Genomic DNA, 14605 nt, shown 5'->3' with positions numbered 1-14605 from the left:
TTTATATTCTTCTGTTCCATGGGAATTAAAAAATATTATTAGAGAATAAATTATACTCCTCCGTGTGATGGCCAGCAGATACACCGTTTTATGTTATGCACCTGTCAAATGTCACTGGCTGTGGAGGATTAGGACTTTGAAGAGAGAAATCCAGGGCTCTTCAAGAGGCTGGCGATTCAGTAGGTGGTACTTTTTCCTCAGAGTCCATACTAAATCAGTCAGTGCTCTGGCATGATGATAGCAGACACTATGCCCTTGGAGGTGCTGTTTTTCAGATGAGACAAAGTAGATGTCATGATCTTCAGTGGCCATAAAAGTTTTCATAGAACTTTTTCAAAGTAGGAGTTATCAAATTCCAAGTTGGTTTGTTACATCCCTATTTCTATTTCAATTTCTTTTGTGATTTCAATTGGTCATGGTACTCTTCCTGAGATACTTTGGGATGGGAAAGCACTATGCATGTTCTCGTCATTATCATTCACTTGTAAAATGTTGTGAAGTATTACTGTGTGCTGTTACAAAGCTGCTACATTCCACCCCAGATATGACTTCATTTTTATGGTAGGTGAAATGATCCTTAAATAGTTTGTAAATTATTAAAGTAGTCTGAGATGCTGTATAAATGTAAGATATTTTATTTCACCGACTAAAAAGTTGTAATTTTACCATTTGACTTCTGGCAGCCCTACAGATCCTTAAATCAAAAGTTAAGAGTTGGTGGCATGACACCAAAACATGGATTGGATCTACAATATAAGTATAGGTAGGATATATAAATGCACTCACAGAAAACAGACAAGTAACAGTAAATTTGAAAGTGGTTCGTGTTGATTCGTTGTGAGATCTGGGTAGTGGCCATCAGGGATAACACAAGCCCCGGTTAGCTGACCCTGGCTGTGATTGAATTAGTTTGATCATCTTCCTATTATTCTCTCATTGAAGACCATGTTTCACTTAGCATTTCAGGTGCTGTACTGCAGCAAAATGTCTTCAAAAGTATTCACATTTTCTATTCTATAAGAAGAACTGTAAGAATATGCAGAACATATGTGGAATACAGACTGAGGACCCGACCCTGCAAACCCTTATGCAGGTGAATAACTTCACTCAGATGAGTAATACCATTTTTTTCAAATGTTTCATGAGTGAAGTTATTCACATGCATAAATTTTTGCAGGATTGGATCTTAAGTGAGTACCAGACATTGTCTGATGAGAAAGTTTATAAGTAGAGCTGGGCAACAATTTTTGGGATGAATAGTTAATTTGCCAAAAATGCAGTTTCGTGAACAGAAAGTACTCATGATTTTGGGTCAGATTTGGCAAATAATTTCGCCCAGGAAGAAAAGAACATTTTTAAAAAGTCTAAATGGATTAATTTTTGTTTAAAAAGCAAAAAACTGAAACAACAACAACAGAAAGCAATTTCATTCTGGATTGAACAACATTTATTTTTTGACTTAAAAAAATATTCAGTTTTACATTTCAGTGAGAAAAAATGAAAAAATTTGATTCTGGTTGTCCTGGGGAAAAAAATCATTTCGGATTTTTTTGTTTGGGCCATCGAACCAAAAAATCAGTTATTCACTTAGCTCTAACAATAAGTATAACATCTGTGACTGTGCTTTGCTCATACACCACTGTGGGAGATGAGCTCTTATGATATGTATTTTCATTAGAAACTCTTGATTACTACAACCTGATGTCCTATAGCTAGATGTAGTTCAGTAAAACATGCAGGTCCACTTTGAGTTTTAGGTCTTAGCAGCCATTGCCATCCTTTCACTTTCTGAATCTGCATTGTTGTTTTATCCTGGTGTTCGGATCATGTGTACAAATGCAGTTCTTGGTATAAAGTATATGCAGTATGAGCAGAAGTGGAGATGTTGGAAATGTTTATAACCAAATGTGAACGCAGGTGGTTTGGGATTTCCTTACAAAATCAAACCTTGAGTGGAAAGATATGTGAGTTGGAAGTGCCTAATTTTGCACAGCCCTCTTCACTGGCTTTGCAAAAATTACTCTGGAATACGGAAAACAGTTCTCAGCCCTTCATGATTAGTACCTCCAAAAGGTAAAGAAAGAGCAGAGAAGGGAAATTAGAATATTAAAGAGGATATGATATAAAATGAGAGAGATTGCTGGAACTTTCATGTAGTCTCACTGAAAGGTGATTAAACAGATATGCAAAAACTATAAAAATGCGAGAGCTGATAATACAAGTGAAGGAAAGGGACTTCTGTCTGCAGTAGACACCGTTGAAACAAGGAATAAGAATCTAGAACTAAAGAGGGAAAAGTTCAGGTTGGATATTAAAAATGGTGAGGTCCTTGTGTTTTGTTTAGCTTATACTGTACCTATCACTGGGGTTTATGAGCACCTAGTAAAATGGGATTTGGCAAAAGAATAAACTTCTCAGTGCTCATGATTAGAAGTTTTAAAAAATTAAAGACCTAGTGGGATTAGTGTGGGGTAATATCATACTGACAGTGGGGATTCTAAACACCCCAAAAGGTCTCTCCCAACTCTAATATGTATTATACCCTGTGAATACTGTACCTTAAACCATAAATTAACACAAAGAGAAATCAAATTGAATTAATGTAGCCATTGCAAGTGTGGCTGTTTCCTGCATTCCAGAAAATATGATTCAGTTTATGGTAGCACCATACGAATAATATTCACCACACAGTATTTGGTGAAATTTAGTCTTTGAACATCAGTTACACCTTCTGAGGATGTAGTCCACAGAATGGCTATATTAGCAGACCTGCATTATTAATAGCAGAATTTTTATAATTTCTTTATTGTTAAGATAAGTAGCTGTAATGTTGCCTCCTTTCTAGAAGAAGAATTGAAAAATGAAATCATTATCAGATCTAATTCACAGAAAATGAAAATATCCATATTTTGTTCATGCTGCCCCAAGGTTATGGAGTGAAGTGATATATATTTGATAAAAGTGATGTATTTGTCTTTGTTTTCCACTTAGAATTCTGGCAAATGAATACCACGTCACAGAAGTTTGTTCTAAAGCCAAGACACAAAAGGAGTAAAAGGCAGGTATGTGCCCGTACAATTTCTAAAGAATGTGCCACCAGACTTGGTTTGCAGCTAATAAAGGAATCTCTCCAGATGAAGTCCTATTGCTCATACTGTTTTAGCATGAGACCTACATAAATAAATAAAAACAGTTGCAAAGGCAGTATCTAACATCTGGGTAACATTGCTGGAACCTGCTGAAGAAATCCCTTCTTAGGCGCTACGCATCTGTGTTGTATCATGCAACCACGAGCTACTGGAAACGCAATTTCAAGAGAACGAACAGACATCCCAAATCATTTTGATGTTGTCATGCTTTGCCATGCCTTTTCCTCTTGCAAACTTTAGCTCCATTTATTCTGTCATTTCTGGATTGTCAAACTGCAACATCTGGGGATTATGATGTTGTTGTTACCTCTAGAATGAAATGATCTTTGTTCTTTAATTGAAGTTAGAAATACTGTACCAATTTGAAATATAGTGTTTGGTTCCTTAATTGAAAAGAAAATTGCATTTAACAGAGTAGCTGCAAGTCATGTAGTTATATGAAAGAAAAGCAGGACTAAACGCAGCAGTAAAATTTACTATTGTAAACTGAAAGCACCATTCTTGTTTATTATTGTGAGAGGTCATTAATTGTGTACATTTATTTTAAGTATGAAAATATAATATAGATCCTGTATATTTGGGATGAGTGTTATGACCAGGTTAAAAACCAACTTTTTATTCCACAAGATTCACTAAAGTTCAGATTTTTAATGTGCTCTGAGTAGATACTCCTTGTAGCTTTTATTTTAAAAAAAGTAAATCTCCCATAGCACAATGAGCCATGTAAAATATATATGCCACTTTTTAAATTTGTTCTGATAATACAGATATGCATTTAGTGGAGCTCAGTCAGAGGTTATGGTAAGGCAGATATAACACTCTTCGGAGTTTGCAAAAGTTCCTTGTTTCTGATTTTAGACCTGGGCATTGCACAGAGATGCTGCTGGTCTGTTGGTGATGGACAAACGTAATGTGTCTGTATTGCGTTTTACATCTGTCAGTATCTCTGACATCACTGATTATGAAGACTATGTCTACACACCAATTAAATATGCACAGCTGGCCCAGATCAGCTGACTTGGGCTTGTGGAGCTCAGGCTGTAGGTTGTCCACCACTGCTCTATTTACTGCTTAAGTGCAAATTAAGCAGAGCACACAGATCTGTTTGCCAACCTCAGTTTGGAACAAAAAGAAAAGTTGTACTAGTGGCACCTTAGAGACTAACCAATTTATTTGAGCACAAGCTTTCGTGAGCTACTCTGATGAAGTGAGCTGTAGCTCACGAAAGCTTATGCTCAAATAAATTGGTTAGTCTCTAAGGTGCCACAAGTCCTCCTTTTCTTTTTGCGAATACAGACTAACACGGCTGCTACTCTGAAACCTGTCAATTTGGAACATGTGTTAAGAACACCATGCAGTGGAATTTTATAAAACTTCACATACAATGTTGCCACACATATTTTATCAGAACAATATTGATCACCAAATTATGAGTTTTCGAATGGTACCTTAGAAGACATACACTGTACAAAGATTATTACTATAATGTGTAGGTTTGGACAAAGGGGTACATTCTGTCACAGAGTGAGAAGGTGCAAGCAGCAGAAGAGGAAGATGATTTCAGCAGCAGCTGTTCGGGGAGAGATGAGAAGTGGGGAGACCAGTGAGGAGAAGGTGGCATTACATGACCTTTTATGAGCACTAAATTCACTTAGAAATATATACTCGTATTGATACTCTGCTATCATGATTATCTCCATGAGTATGATACATGCACAAACACATCCCAGAAAAGAAGCAGGTATTGAATGAAAAACAAGACTAAACGGCTCAAATAAAATTTAAGCGCATATTCACTGCCATGAAAAAAAACAGGCAAATAAAAAAAAATGGGTCACATAAATAACTTTTGTGAAATTCACTTTACATCAAATAGTGCTAGAGGGATTGTCTGACTTTTCACAAACAAGAAGTAGTTGCTCAAGATTTACAGCAAGAATAATAACATAATTCTGCTGGGAAGAACAGGGAAAATAAAGGCATCATTTAGAAACGTGGCTGTGAACAGGGTTGAAAGTAAGTTAGAGGACTTACTGCTACGCCGGAGTCCTGAGCAGGGCGGGTGGCCTCAACCGGAAGAGGCATGGCCTCAACCGGAAGAGGCAGGGCCTTAAATCCGCGGGCCCTTTAAATCTTGATTTAAAGGGCCAGGGGCTCCAGCTGCGGTAGTGGCGGCTGGGAGCCTGGGGCCCTTTAAATCACCCCTGAGCTACCAGCTGCAGAGGCGGCTGGGAGCCCTGGGGCTCGGGGGCAATTTAAAGGGCTCAGGGCTCCAACTGCCACTACTGCAGTGGAGCCCCAGGCTCTTTAAATCACTGAGGAGCCCTGGGGGCTCCTGGCTGCCACCACTACCCCGGGGCTCTGGAAGAGCTTTAAAGGGCCTGGGGCTCCACTGTGGTAGCGGCTGCCGGAGCCCGGAGCCCTTTAAATCCCCGCCTGAGCCCTGCTGCCCGAGCCCTGGGGTAGCGGCGGCTGGGCTCCATCGGGAATTGAAAGGGCCCTGGGGCTCCAGCTGCTGCTACCGCCCCAGCCCTTTAAATCCCCTCCGGAGGCCCGCCGCCACTACCCCAGGGCTCGGGCAGCAGGACTCCGGCGGGGATTTAAAGGCCGGGGTGGTAGCAGCGGCTGGAGCTCCAGGGCCCTTTAAATCCCTGCCAGAGCCCCACCACTGCTACCCCAGCACTCGGACAGCAGGGCTCAGGTGGGGATTTAAAGGGCCCCGGGGCGGTAGCGGGGCCTGGTGCTCTGGGGCCCTTTAAATGCCCGCCAGAGCCCCGCCGCCGCTACCCCAGGGCTTCGGCAGCAGGGCTCAGGTGGAGATTTAAAGGGCTTGTGGCTCCGGCAACCGCTACCGCCCCAGCCCTTTAAATCCCCTCCAGAGCGCCACCCCTACCCTAGAGCTTCGGCAGCAGGGCTCCAGCGCAGATTTAAAGGGCCGGGGCGGTAGCGGTGGCTGGAGCTCCGGGGCCCTTTAAATCCCCACCAGAGCCCTGCCGCCGCTACCTCAGGGCTTTAAATTGCCCTCTGGGAAAGCCAGTCCCGGTACAGCACACCGGCTCTTACTGGTACACCGTACCAGGGCGTACTGGCTTACTCTGGCTGTGAACATCTGTAAACTGGAAGGAAATGTGACACTTAATTGACTGTGTATTAATGATAGTTGATTGACTGATTTAGAATTTGAATAAGCAGTACAGCCCTTACAAAAAGGCTTTTTGGGGAAAAATAGTTAATTGTGCCATTCTGAGAGTTTGTAGCAATTCTGTGAGTTTACAATTGGTACCAAAAAAGTTTTTAAAGATGTAGACACTGTTTAGGCTCTCTCTCAGAAATCTAGGGTTCTTTTAGAAAGTTCTAAGTTTATTTTGTAGGATTTACACCTATTTTGGAGGGAACGGGGGCAGAGGACATACTACATTTTATATACATTTATTATATAATTTTCCTGTTGACCCTCCAACAATAATCTGCTGACCAGATGTGGAGTTAAAAGATTGTCCCTATTTATAGCTTGGAAACACAGACAGATCTGACATACATACAAATATACAATCGTTTTTTAATAGTGCTACAATCAGTATAAATTTAAAATGGTGGAAGGATGGCAGCATTCATAATAAATGAGAACACAGGGAGATGAATTAATATAAATCATAGAAGATTAAGGTTGGAAGAGACCTCAGGAGGTCATCTAGTTCAACCCCCTGCTCAAAACAGGACCAACCCCAACTAAATCATCCTAGCCTGGGCTTTGTCGAGCTAGGCCTTAAAAACCTCTAAGGATGCAGATTCCAGCACCTGCCTAAGTAACCCATTCCAGTGCTTCACCACCCTCGAAGGGGAATAGTTTTTCCTAATATCTAACTTCGACCTACCCCACTGCAACTTGAGACCATTGCTTCTTATTCTGTCATCTGCCACCACTGAAATCAGCCAAGTTCCATCCTCTTTGGGACCCCCCCTTCAGGCAGTTGAAGGCTGCTGTCAAATCCCCCCCTCACTCTTCCTTTCTGCAGACTAAATAAGCCCAGTTTCCTCAGCCTCTCCTCACAAGACATGTGCCCCAGCCCCCTAATCATTTTCATTGCCCTCTGCTGGACTCTCCAATTTTTGCACATCCTTTCTGTAGTGGAGGGCCCAAAAGCGCAATACTCCAGATGTGGTCTCACCAATGCCGAATAGAGGGGAATAATCAGTTCCCTTGATCTGGTGGCAATGCTCCATCTGATGCAGCCCAATATGCCATTAGCCTTCTTGGCAACAAGGGCACACTCTTGACTCGAATCCAGCTTCTCATCCACTGTAATCCCCAGGTCCTTTTCTGCAGAATTGCCGCTTAGCACGTCACAGGACTGGCTCTAGGGACCAGCAAAGCACGTGCTTGGGGCGGCACAATTCCAGGGGTGGCATTCCGATCACCATTTTTAATTTTTTTTATTTTTGCTTGGGCAGTTGTGCTCTCGGAGCTTGGGGAGGCAAATTTTTTGCTTGGGGCGGAAAAAATCCTAGAGCCAGCCCTGGGCAGTCAGTCCCCAGCCTGTAGCAGTGCATGGGATTCTTCCATCCTAAGTGCAGGACTCTGCACTTGTCCTTGTTGAACCTCATCAGATTTCTTTTGTCCCAATCCTCCAATTTGTCTAGGTCACTCTGGACCCTATCCCAACCCTCCAGCATATCTACTTCTCCGCCCAGCTTAGTGTTATCCGCGAACTTGCTGGGGGTGCAATGCATTCCATCACCCAGATCATTAATGAAGATGTTGAACAAAACCGGCTTGATACCGGCTGCCAACTAGACATTAAGCTGTTGATCACTACCCTTTGAGCCCAATGATCTAACCAGCTTTCTATCCACCTCATAGTCCATTCATCCAGTTCATACTTCTTTAACTTGCCGGCAAGAATACTGTGGGAGACCGTATCAAAACTTTTCCCTTGTTGATGTGGCAAATTAAGATTCATTTCCAGTTGCCCTTTAAACAGCTATTGTTTGTTAATCTTTTTGCAGGTTCATCAGATTTCACGTAAAGTTGAGGAGGAAACAAAATACATTGAGTTAATGATTGTGAATGATCATCTAATGGTAAGACTTGCATACTTTGCTATGTGAAATACATCAATAATTTATTATTGTCTTACCTGCCTTCAAGGCATAAACAATAAAGTACACCAATGATCTTATTAATACGGTTTATGTCCTAAAGACTGGGGGGCTGATTCTGATCTCACTTATATCATTGTGTGATTCCAGTAGAGTTACTCCTGATTTTCACCAGCATAACTGAGAACGGAATTAGACCTAAAAAATGTTCAGAACAAGAATTTGACACAGAGTGACCTGCTGTATATCTGACTCCAAGCTGATGGTACATAATATTTACCTATAATAACTAAACAATCTATAATGTTAGTCTGCAGTTTACTAGTGACTGTGCGCAGAATCATTGGTTTTTTTTTTAATGAGAATGCATCTCACTTACTTTGTTACAGTACTAAAGGGCTCTTTAACCTAGTGGAGAGAGGCATAACAAGAATCAACAGTTGGAAGTTAAACCAGATAAATTTAAATTAGAAATAAGGCACAATTTTTTAACTGTGATGGTCATTAACCATTGGAAAAAATTACTAAGAGGAGTTGTGGATCCTCCATCTCTTAAAGTCTTTAAATCAAGACTGACTGCATTTCTGGAAGCTATTGGTTAGCCAAATGCAAATGATAGGGTCAATACAGGAGTAACTAAATGAAATACTATGGCATATGTTATATAGCAGATCAGATTAGATGATCTGGCCTTAAAATCTATAGATCTATAGTTGTTCTGCTTCCCTAGGGTTTTTTCAATTATGAACAGCTTCTCTTAAGCAATGTCCACATTTGCAAAGATACCGTCAAGTTCTAGAAGGAATACACGGCCATCCTTAAATAATTTAAATAACAAAGCTTTATTCCTTTGACCCCTGTGTTGGGTGAGCATAGCAATAATGTCGAGGGTGACAGTGATTTTTATTTCACAACAGAAGATGGTAGTTGGTGTTCAGAATTTTCTTTATTATAGTGGTTGTGTTTGAGCCAGAAGAGCAGGCATCATTGCCTGCTACATGATATACCCATTTGAACACAGCTGTTTCCTGTTTAAACTTTTGCACATTAATTTTCTTGTTGGTTAAAAACATTTGGTAAAATGTCTGTTAATTGAATAAACACCGTGATTATTTCATTTTCCTACACTATGAACCTGGGTACATATTAGAAAGAGGTATTCATTATATTTTAGGCAGTATACTTTGTTAATCCTCTTGCATTTACAACACTGTCTGAACTCTGAGCACCTAGTATCTTTTTAGGGATCACACATTATGTTGCTGAATGTCCAAACAATTAGAATTAGATAATATGCTAGCATATATATCTGTTTAACTTACCTTCTTCCTTTTTTTGCTGAGGCCACAAACAGCAGCGCCTTATAATTGCTGAATTCCTGCCCAGCTGAGTATGTACTGTTATGCCATGTCGATGCTACAGCGCTGCAGCTATGCTGCTGTAGGCTGTAGTGTAGGTCACTAGGCCAACAGAAGTATTCTTCTGGTGACCTGGCCATGACTACATTGGGGCTTAGGTCGGCATAGCTACAGCTTTTTTCACATCCCTGAGCGATGCAGCTACGTTGATAGAACTTTTAAGTGTAGACCAGACCTTGGTGATTTCACAGACATGATAAATCAGTGTTGGAATCTGTCTGTTCAGGGTAAGCAAGCTGTTCCCAGGGCTCATTGACTCTGAAGTACTTCTTGCTTAATATTCTCATTTTATATCCTATAGAATATAAACTGTGACTATAGAACTTGGACAGAACCATCAAATACTGCAGAATTCTAAATGGATGTAACTTTACCCACAGGCAGTTTCCTAGCTCTTACTCTAATCTGTGATCGATGTATCTTATGGTAGCTGGAAAGAAACTGTCATATACACTGTCTGGTCGTTTAGACCCAAACTTTGCCTTACTGTAAATTTTGTATTGCCTGGTAATGCATAAAAATTCACATTTTGTTAATTTCTCTATGATGGAGAGATGGATTTAAATTAAAAACAAAACAAAACAAAAAACCCCAATACAATTTCCCCTGTTAGGCAATCATCTAAAAACAAAGAGTGAGTGATCAGTGCTGAATCTTCAGCAGCAGTTACTTCTAGAGATGTGCTCAAGTAACTGGGTTACAAACTAGGAAGTAAACCAAATGTCTCCAGGAGAAATTTTGGTTGGAAAATATCAGTGTTTGCTGAAAAGAACAAAAATGGTCTGAAAATACATTTTGTTTCCTGTCTTTTACTATTGATTCTGAATAATTAGCATGTATATAGAATATTTCATCTGTAGATCTTGAAGCCTTTGTACATGTGGGTAAGCATCGTTATCTTAATTTCAAAGATACGTAAATGGAGGTATGGGGAGATTCAGGGCCTGATTTTCAGAATGGGCTAAGCATTGTCAGAGCCACTTATTTCTGTTGAACTTGTGGAAGCTCAGCAATCCTTGAAAATGAAACTTTATGTGATTTGCGTAAGGTCACACAGTAAATCAGTGGCAGAGCTGAGACCAGAACCCTGGACCACTGCCCTATCCTCTTCTCTAAGAAGATATTGTAAACAGTGATGAATTAAAAACAAAAGTGAAAATGTAGATAACAGCGTCCAGTGTCTTTGAAAAACTTCTCAAAACATAACTGAAAATAATGTTTAAATAACTACTATATTTGAGAGAGAAGATGGGTGAGGTAATAGCTTTTATTGGACCAACTTCTGTTGGTGGAAGAAACGAGCTTCTGATCTTACACAGAAGTTGGTCCAATAAAAAATATTACCTCACCCACCGTGTCTTTCTTATATCCTTGGACCAACATGGCTACAACAACACTGCAAACAATAAGGGAAGATACAATTTTTGTAATATTTCTGCATGTCCAGTGCATGGTAACAAATTAGTTTTAGCTGAGGTAAAATATTTCTTTTAAAAAGCTCTTCTGTAGTGCAACTACCAGTACTGAGAATATTTTGGGGGTTTAGTTTTTGTAAAGGGTTTTTTAAAATATTCTAAATTCAGATCAAATAACTTTAAAAATGCAATATAAGGCCACAGCCCTGCAAAGATATACCCAGTTTTTGCCTCCTGCCTCACAGCAGGAGAAGGGTAACCTTGTGAACCCTCTGAGCATGAGGAGTAATTGGGAAAAGGGGCCTGCAGTAGGAGAAGCTGGCTATGCCCCAATAGCTGGCCTAAGTTACAACCTCAGTTCCAAGGAGAAAAGCTTGGGAGGACTCTCAGCTTAAGGAGAGAAAGAGGGACTACCTAAATTACAACCCCATGACTTCTTCCTTTCCAACATCTGTCTTGTTCCAATTGCTGGATGCCTTAAAAAAAGAGAGAGCTGGTCCTCCTGCAGTTGTTCCTGGACCCCCCCCCATGCAGATTTGGAAGGGTAAATGTCCCACAGTGGTTTGTTTATGCCCTGCTGTTCAGATTCCCTCCTTGAGAGGAGGAGGCCTCACAGCCAATTTCTGGTACCCTGTGTCATGGTGAACTGCCTTCAGAGTATCCCCTTGTGGTCCTAAAAGTGCATTGCTCACAGCACCCACTTGGTCTGTTCCAGTCAATTACACAGACCAGATTAGGTCAAAGCACTTATCCCCTTTGTAGGTTTATTAACTCTTTTTGCAGAGTGAAACTCATTTCTTTAGTAGCTCAAGTTCATGCCCACTCTGGGTCTGTATCAAAGTCCTAGTAGGTTTTTCTTCCCCCTGTTTACAAGGCCCCTCAGCCTCCTTCCTGGAGCTGGAGTTGTACTTCAGATGGTCATTCTCTCTTAGGATTGTTCTGGAATCTCCAGCAACTGAAGATTAATCTTTAGTTAAAGATTATGTCATGTGATGAAGCCTCCAGGAATACGTTCAACTAAAATTGGCAACCCTACTCTCTCTCAAGTTAGGAGTCTCTCGCTCTCTAGCTCTCTTGGAGTTGGGTTTCTTTAATGAACTTTCTAAACATTAATTAATGAATCTTCACAACACCATTGTGAGGCAAATAGGTAATATGAGTATCTGAACAATTTGCTAGACACAATTTTTTAACATTCCAGTCAGTGAAAAAGATAAGCAGCTTGAGCACAGCTTCTGCTGTTGATAGATTCATCTTTTGATTTATGTTTTTCAGTCAAAATTATTTTTCAGAAATATATTTCTAACTGGTCTGTGTTTGTTTTTCAGTGTAAAAAACATAGATTATCAGTTGGCCATACGAACAGCTATGCTAAATCAGTGGTGAACATGGCAGATTTAGTAAGTATTGCTCAACTAAATGCTTTTCTAAATGTGTCGTGAACCATGTGGTTGTAGTGCCGATAACTGTAGGAAATGTTATTTCACAGATATACATGATATTAATTTATGTGAAGATTGCAGATATTTATTTAGCTCCCAGTACAGCAAGGTACTTAAGCATGTGTCTAACTTTAGATAATTCCTGTGACTTCACATGCTCAAGTACCTTGCTGGATTGAGGCCTGAATGAGTTTTTAAAGCACATCTTATTCAGAAAACTACCCAGAAAGGGTAATGTATTAACTACAGCTGCAACCAGGAAGGGGTCTAAAACTATAGTGCACTAAAATATATGGAGAAATTGTATGTTTTATTCAACCTTTAATAAATTCGAGTTCATCCTATTTTATATGGGGCAAGGGAATATAGGTAGTTGTTGGGGCTATAAATCACACAACAGATGGCTACTGTATCCAGAAACATTTCCAGGATTTGCAAATGAAAAATAGTATTGCCACCATTGAAATCCTTTGGTCTGGGACACCAGGGTTCCCCCGATAAGTCACTCAGTCTGAAGATAGGCACTGCTGAAGAATTCTGTAACAGTGGAAGTGGTCATGTCTCCCTGATACCGATACCTGTTGCATATATCTGTTGAGGAGTATAGAGCCCTGTTGTGTAAGTAAGATATGTTGGATACTGTAAAATACAGATAAACCCTGATTTTTCTGAACCTAAATCTTTGAGTTATCCAGAATTCTTATGTGGTCCTTTAGAGATTTGTATCAAATCTCTCAGTTTATTCTTACAAAGGTTTTAGAGTCCCAGAGACCTTTGCAAGGCTCAGATCCTGCCAGGAGCTCTTTGCTGGTGGACCCTTGTGGTCATGCAGAACTGCTTATTGGGGTGTGACCTTAAATCTGGATTTTAGCCGTACAACTTCCTGTTTAAAAAAGAAAGTTGATGAGCCTCAGGGAACAAAATGTTCATTATTACAGATGTAAGTTGTTACAAAAAAAGGGAAAAGAAGCAACTATATTCTATATGATATAATAAATTTGTTCATTTTGTTAATGTACTAGATATATAAAGAACAACTTAACACCAGGATAGTATTGGTTGCCATGGAAACCTGGGCTACTGATAACAAGTTCACCATATCTGAAAACCCATTGGTGACTCTACGTGAGTTTATGAAATATAGGAGAGATTTTATCAGAGAGAAAAGTGATGCAGTTCACCTTTTTTCGTACGTAACTTCGTATGCCATTTTATTACTATTTTTTCATTCCATGGGGAGTGCTTTATTATTAGTGGCCGAAACCTTTCCTTTCTATGGTGTTATGCAGTGTACAGTAATCCTGACAATAGTGCAAAGGGACCGGGAGGCGGGAGGGAGGTTAGAACAATGTAACTAATCATGTAACTAAACGCTACTCTCATGCTAGTTTCAATATATTAAACACAAGCTGCATGTGCTGTGAACTCCTGTTGTCTTGTGTAATTACCTGCCAACACAGCTGCCCTGATGGATAGTGCATGGTACTGTGTTGCAATAGAATACTGACAGTGGGCCACTCACATCATTCATTTATAGCAGAACATTGAAACCAATTTGGAGCTCTGTTTAAAAGCCAATTTGGCACAATATGTGCCAGTAGATATTCAGTGCCTTGCATACTGCAGGATTACTGAGGTTCTCTGTTCCCTCAAAATACTTTGTTCTCAAAAGACAAGTGCACCATAAGGATCATAAAATGAGTATCATTACTGGGAGGAATGTTTCTGTTCTTCCCTAATTCTCTGAATTGTTTTGGTAGGTTTTATTACATCAATCACACTAACGAAAAAGAGAAAAGGGTGGTCTCTTCGTGAGAGACTGGATTGGGGCTCAGTTCCCTGCTTTGCCACAGACTTTTTGTGTGACCTTCATCAAGTCACTTAGGGCCCAATCCCATAGACATTTAGGTACGTGCTAAATTAGTCCATCTGACTTTACATGAGTAAAGTTAAGAATGGTATTTGTAGGATCAGGTTTTTAATCTTTCTGTGCCTCTGTTCACCAGCTGTATAACTGGGGTAAAATACTTTATTTTCCCCACCCTTTGTCTTGTCTGTTCAGATTGTAAGCTCTTTGGGGC

At 40.1% G+C, this 14605-nt stretch overlaps 1 protein-coding gene across 6 annotated transcripts in view; it reads left to right on the top strand.

Moving 5' to 3' along the window:
• Positions 1-14605, top strand: part of ADAM22 (ADAM metallopeptidase domain 22) — a 193756-nt gene that overhangs the window by 126858 nt on the left and 52293 nt on the right. For all 6 annotated transcript variants that reach the window (XM_084621591.1, XM_084621590.1, XM_084621588.1 and 3 more), the window contains exons 8-11: positions 2992-3062; positions 8157-8231; positions 12411-12482; positions 13547-13713. In XM_084621591.1, coding sequence (XP_084477717.1) covers positions 2992-3062; positions 8157-8231; positions 12411-12482; positions 13547-13713 — 385 coding nt within the window. The remainder of the gene's footprint in view (positions 1-2991; positions 3063-8156; positions 8232-12410; positions 12483-13546; positions 13714-14605) is intronic.

The sequence above is a fragment of the Lepidochelys olivacea genome (genome assembly GCF_965140295.1).
Source record: "Lepidochelys olivacea isolate rLepOli2 genome assembly, chromosome: 2".
Lineage (NCBI taxonomy): Eukaryota > Metazoa > Chordata > Testudines > Cheloniidae > Lepidochelys > Lepidochelys olivacea.
This window is presented reverse-complemented; position numbering and strand designations above follow the sequence as displayed.